This window comes from Gavialis gangeticus, unplaced genomic scaffold (assembly GCF_001723915.1).
Source record: "Gavialis gangeticus isolate Ggan-Ray unplaced genomic scaffold, GavGan_comp1, whole genome shotgun sequence".
NCBI lineage: Eukaryota > Metazoa > Chordata > Crocodylia > Gavialidae > Gavialis > Gavialis gangeticus.
In genome coordinates, this window is record NW_017729006.1 from 30,533,986 (window position 1) to 30,540,757 (window position 6,772).

Sequence of the window (6,772 nt, forward strand, 5' to 3'; positions counted from 1 at the left end):
CACCCACCCTGGATAAGCCACCTGAGTCCACCCTGTGCCCTGCCCCACCCAGGCAGTGCCTGCCCCTACCCCACTCATTCCCCGACTGGCCCCCACTCCCTTATCCCTCTCCCCCACCGACTTACTAGTCAGATGTTGCTCTCCATTCTGCCCAGCTCTATTCCTGGCCCTGTGCAGGCTGCAGCTGTGTGCATGCATGCAGCATTTCTTGGTGACATTAATCAGGTACACCAGCCAAAAAAAAGCTGATTGCTGATAATGTCAGTTTTCCTTGTATTGATGCCAATCCGATATGGACTGATATACTGGTTCAGTTCAGTTCTACCCCTGGATTAAATTTACATAGTGTGTCTGAAGCACTGTGGGGCAGGAGTGGACTAGACTGGTTCACAGAAAGAGAAAGTCAAAATGAGGTTAAAGAAAATGAATCATGGGGAAGAGTGGGAAATTGGCAGTTTACAAAAGTGCTTGGGGACAGGAAACAGAACAACAGAAAAGAACACAGAAGAAATGAAGTCCATGCTCCAGAAAGACTAATGACACTGTCTTATTTTTCCTTATTGATTTTTAATGATGGTAATGTAAAACTAGTAGTCTGAGTGCCAAAAAGCAAAAGATAAATTATAGTCTAGCTATACAAAGTAATCCAAATTAACTGATCCCCAGTTGTATCAGTACTACAGTAAGTGAAGAGTGAACTACAACATTTGTACTACATACGCCAACAATGAACAAAATCAACTATATCTTTAATTCAAAAGCATAGTCTTTGTATATATGGTTTCTTGCCAAGTTGTTCAGATACCAAGAGCAGTAAAAAACAAAACAAAACAAAAAAACAACCCTTAAAATACCACATATAAAAAAGACCATAACTTCAGGTACTGAAGAGCATGTTAGGTTCCCAGTCTGTGCTCTCTGCTGCCACACAGTAAGCTGGATAACATTCAATTCTTCTACCTTATTGAAGGATAAAGGACTGAGCTGGGATATCAACTCCTCTTTCCAAAAGAAATAAATCAGTTAAATGCAACATTTATACAACACTTGGCTTGACCCTAAACTTCAGTAGGCATCATACCGAAAGGGCAGGAAGAATTTATAAAAATGTAAGGATTTAAAAATGTTATATCTATATCTATATATCTATATGTATCTGAATACGTATTTCAATAATATATATCATATCATATTATATTATATCATACTAGCCAACTGCCCATCAGGAATTATGGGGGGGTCACGGGGACAAAGTGCTGCCACCCACCACCCCATGCCACTGTTGTCTCCCAGGTGCACGGGGAGAGACCTTACCCCGCCATTCCCCTTAGCCAGCACCCCGTGCTTGTGCCACCTGCAGTGCTGGCCTCACTCCCCTGCTCTGGCCCCGCCATTATGGAGGTGCTCTGCTGTACTGCCACCACTGCCTCCTGTCCAGAACATTGCTGGAGCACTCTGACTGGTTGTTTCAGACAACGAATCAGAGTACGAATAAAAGCGTTACAGACAAAGGCTTTTATAATATTAGAATGGAGCTATCCGAAACTAGTTTTAAATGAATTCATATAAAACCCAAAGCATTTCACTGCTAACAACATATTTCAGACATCAGTTTGAAGGTAATGGATTACTCTAATCCTAAACATAGCTATTTAAAACCCATCTGGAGGTAAAGTGAAAAAGGTATGCAGGCTATGCTTGTTTCCAGAAACCTCTGGTAAAAGCAACAGCCGCTTACTAGCAACATTGCCCCTGGGAATGCTTTCCTTCCTATGTACTTTGATGACATTCCTTACAACAGCCACAGCTGATTAAAGGCAAAGTAGCACCCGAGTTCTGACACATTACTATTAACAGGCATTGACTGTGCTTTTTAAGCATGTCTAACCATTCCAATAAAGGCAACATTTAAATTAGCTTTGATTTAGAGCACACCACAACCATGGCATGTTAAGTTGCAGTTACAAACTGCATCTCGTGCTGCTGGCTGTACTGGACACGCCAAAGTGTTCCACTATGATTTGAACAGAATGATACAACAACAAAACTAGAGTGTGGAGACCAAAGGCATTCACAGACAGCAAAGAGATTAATACATAAATGTTGAATCCAGTGTAGTATTTACCTTAAAAGGTAATCATAGCTAAAGTCAGGGCAAACCCCAACAGATCAAAAACAATTATTCAATACACCAAAATGTTAATATACAGACCATATGCTGCTTATGTTTAATGGAAGTGTAACTAAGAGCCAAATAATTCACAGCTTAAAATTCTCTCTCAGAGTACTGAAAATCATAGGCCATGGATAGGTGTTCGTTTCAACTTGTAAGAATTTCTGTACAATTTAAATGACATTTTTACCAGCAGAAAAATGGCCCAGAGCTGAGCATACATGTGTTTCAGGCCTCTGGCTAGAGAGTTACATAGGTGAGCTCTCCAAGAGGCTTCCCACCACAGAAGAAGAGCCCCTGCCCAGTGTTGGGGGTTAGTTGGTCTTTTCCCCACACAAGAGGGGGCAAGAACTTCCTGGTTGAAGGAAGAACTTGGTTGCAGAATAGCCATTTTTTTCCTGCAAAGAAGTACTTCAAAGGCTACATAGTCTCTCTGTGCTGGGAGAGAAGCCTCTCTCCCAGCACAGATGTAATGCCTGTACATGGCCATTACCTAAAGTCTATGTTATTAAACAAAAGAGTTTTAAAATGATAATGATCCACCTATTCAAAAGACTGGCTCTCCCCATACTGGCCTAACGGTAGTCAATGTATGCTCAAACTGGTTCCCCTTTGATGCAACAGGCAACTGAAATTTTTTTCTGAGTGCCTATAGTGCATTTATCTATCTTTGGCTTGAAATAATAAGGACTCCTGATCATTAAACTTTCTAGGGCCTGCCTTTCAGAAGCTTAGGACTGAATAGGGCAGAGGCAGGTGGGAGCGATGACTTTCAAGGGACAGAGTTTTGGTTTCAAAATGCCATTGGGAATTTAGTTTTTTCACTATTTGCTTCTATTGTTACTTTAAACAATGTTACTGTGCCCACAGTAGTAGACAGGGACCTTCTGGGGTTTTTTAGGTCATTATGCATAGCAAATAAAATCAATTGAGTGTCAGGCTCAGGTATGTATTACACACACATCAGAACGTATCTGGAACTCTGTGTCCCAAAAGTACAGGCAAAGTAGCACATTTCTTTATGTAGCAAATTTCAGGAAACTGGCAGCCAAGCAAACCAACTCAAACATTTTTTCACATATAATAGTGAAGTGCTGTAACCCAGCGAAGTCCCCTTTAAGCTCATAACCCTCCGACTCATCTGGGACAGAACAAATAGAAGAGTCGGCACAGGGAGATCTCACAGACATGAATAAATAGGGATAGGTTTGCATAAAATAACCTAGGGTCCCTCCTATTCTACTTACTAACCAGGGTGTAGAACAGTGGTCTCCAAAGTGGGGTATGCAAGATGATCCATTGGGGTGCAGAAAGAAAATATTAGAACTTCTATTTATATTTATATAAATATACATCTATTCGGGGTTCGTGCTCAAAAATTTTTTACTGATAGGGGTGCGCGATCAAAAAAGTTTGGAGACCACTGGTATAGAAGATAGAAGAGAGTTGCATGGAACCACAAAAACTCACTATGAAGAAGACCTGACGGTCATTTCTGAAATCTTGATTAAAGTTTCACAAATAGTGAAACAGGGTTTTGACCATGGAGTGTCGCAATAGAAACATCTCAATACAAAAGCAAGTTGTTGCTTCTTGATTAGCCTGCTATCTTCTCAGAATGTTCAAAAACAAAAATGTTCTACAACTGCTTTGAGGATGATTACCACTGAGGCAAAGAGAAAATAAGGAAGTTACCTGCAAGTTGTAATCCTGAAGAATTTTCACCAGCGAGTCTCTCAAATTCGGAATCTCCATGCCTTCTTTAATACGGTGAATTAAAAGAATGGGGTAAACATGAGTTCCGATGTTGTTTAACAGGCCAGTAATAAACGCTGCAGAAAGAGAGAGGCAGAAAAACAACAAAATTAACTTCCAATAAGATTCAAATGTGTTTTGACAAAAGCCACTACATTCACCTGATTTTGACAGAATTGGCATAAGGCCAACTTCCTGAAGTTGATCCAGGGGCACATGCCCCCTGGGAAGAGCCCAGCACAGATCCCTCAGCGCACAGCCCTCCCAGGGGACATGTAGCAGCAAGAGCCGTACCCCCCCACACCTTGCACCCACTGACAGTTCCCCTTGCTTTACTCCCTGCTGCAGCCCTGGAAGTGGCCAACAGGCTGTGCCGTGCCCCTCCCCCCACCCCTTCCCTAGTCCCAGCTTTACTCCCTTCCTCCCTCACGACCAATTTTCCCCTGATTTAAACTGATTTTTTCCCCCCTTTTATTTTGATTTCATCCCTGTTTTTATGTTTCAAAGATAAACACTGAAAGAATTCCCAGATTTTTTTTTTTAAATAAAATCTGAGAATGCAGAACACGAGCTACAAACTTAATCTACTGAGCACTAGTAACCTCAAAACACAACACGTTGCTTCATGTGCACTAATCCTGCAATCCAACTGACAGTGGGGGAGCGAGATCTGTGACGATGCACTCATTAGCACTGCTGAGTGGCAGTACCAAAATAATCTATCCATCTGCCCCAAGTATTGCGTAAACATGGGTACATTAATTCTAGTTATGTAGGGGTAGCATGTCTGAAGCTATGCAATGCATGGTTGCCTTGCCCAGCAAGTATAGTTTTCAGAAGGCCATCATCTTTAAAGACTAATCTCCTGAGATCAAAAGTATGTGCGCCAAACTAGTGTCATGATCAACAATGATTTTCTTTGCAATATGGATTCAAGCACATTACTTGAGAACACCAAATTCATCTCTAAGAGGTTAAGGGAGATATTCAATTTAAATGCACTATGGGATCTGACCCTGATCCCAAAAACTGTGCCTCCTGCCATGCCACACATGCATGGGATCAGATCCCAATTGTACCCTACCTGCCAGCGCAAAGGGATCCCAAGATCTTAATCCCAGCACTGGCAAACTGAAAGTGGATGCCCATTGGTCTGGGGCAGACAATCAGCTGATTATCAGCTCAGGCCATGGAACCGAGCCATCAGAGCACTTTGGAACAGATTATCGGCTTGACAGGGACTGCACTCAGGCCAGTTTCAGATTTGAGCTGACAATCAACAGATGTTCAATTTAAGGTGCCATACAAGCCAGCTATAAAACTGTTCTATGTTATATGTGGAACAATTTTATGGGTAGTTTCCCATTTTATGGCTCCTTAAATTGGACAAACGTGTAGTAGCCTTGTCATTTATCCTGTGATTAAAATGTTAATCGCAGCATAAATGTACTGTGTACGGGGTCTAAGAAAAGGTGAGGACTTCAGATTCTGGTCTGAACTGTGGCCAAATGCTGCTGTGCTAATTCTGCCAACCATCTGGGCCCTGGCAGAAAAGAAAAACAGTTCTATAATCTTTGGCGTCCCAGAAGAGGGACAAATGCTCAAGCTGACTTAAATGTTCAGTGATAACGTTCTCCTCATTAATACATGAAGCTTACCCTAAACTAGGAGCAGATGAATGGGGAAGGCAGGCAGGCACAGGTAGGCATTTGACACACAATAAGCTTATACACCTTCTGTTTGCACCCAATTGGGAGGGTTGGGGAGGAGGGGGGAAGACAGGGGGAGAAGAGACAAAGACAGATATACAAGAACCTAGCACAATTAATCTGATAAAAAACCCCAAAAGTTCTAGGATGATCTTTACTTTGACAGTTAAGAATGTATATGCTGCCTCTCCTGTACATATAATGCACGCAAAAGCTGTAACTTCCTAACAACGTAGTCTGAAAGTCAATTTTGAGGAGATAAAATATAGCCTCACTTGGATATAAACTTGAAAGAGATATATTATTTCATGAAATTCTGTAGGTAACAATATACATACTGCCAGGCAGCAGGACAGCACCAAATAGTGTGGCATTTGCCTTTTATTACCTTCAGGCACTGTGGTACTGGAGGATTTTTTTTCCTCAGCATTAAAAATTATTACACTGCAATATACCCTGCTGCACTATGCAATCTGGCACAGTTCCCAAAACAATGTGAATATATCCTTTTTGCCATGCACAATAACAGTTTAACTTCCAACAGTCTTCCACTGCAACATTTTACCACATAGAATGACCTGGAGCATCTTTTGCTTACGTGGTTTGTCGATGGAATATAAAATGAGATCTTCCCATAGTTCTCCATCATCTTGCTCCTTGGCAAATTCAATAGCCTTATCTACATCGTGCAATTCCTCCATTATCATCTTCAGGGCACTGCGGCTATTACCCATTCTGCCTAGAAGGAAAAAATAAGGGAATTAAATTTTAAGCTAGACAGAAAACCATCCCTTGATAAGAATCTGTATTGCTGATAATTGTCCTGGTTAATTAATGAACATAGGGTGAAGTCTTAGAGCCTAATTCATGCAAGCACCTCAGCAGAGGCCTCACTTCCTTCTCATATTCAAGCTATGTTTTAACTATGTGCTCAAACCCTGGTTCAATCAAAGGGATATAAGAGCACATGCTTTTTGCTGAATCAGGGCTACAAGAGAGCAGAGGGAGTTGTTTTGTTTTGTGAACTATCACTTTATATAAACTATTACTCACACATACATGCACTGAGAGAGAGAGAGAAAGAGTGTGTGTGTGTGTGTGTGTGTGTGTGTGTGTGTGTGTGTGTGTGTGTGTG

The 6,772-nt window shown here is 41.5% G+C and overlaps 1 protein-coding gene across 4 annotated transcripts in view; it reads right to left on the reverse strand.

Annotated features, from left to right (window-relative positions):
• The window catches only part of VPS41 (VPS41, HOPS complex subunit), a 185,012-nt gene that overhangs the window by 22,602 nt on the left and 155,638 nt on the right, over nucleotides 1-6,772 (reverse strand). For all 4 annotated transcript variants that reach the window (XM_019509076.1, XM_019509074.1, XM_019509075.1 and 1 more), the window contains 2 exons: nucleotides 6,236-6,376; nucleotides 3,869-4,005 (listed from right to left, as the gene is read on the reverse strand). In XM_019509076.1, coding sequence (XP_019364621.1) covers nucleotides 3,869-4,005; nucleotides 6,236-6,376 — 278 coding nt within the window. The remainder of the gene's footprint in view (nucleotides 1-3,868; nucleotides 4,006-6,235; nucleotides 6,377-6,772) is intronic.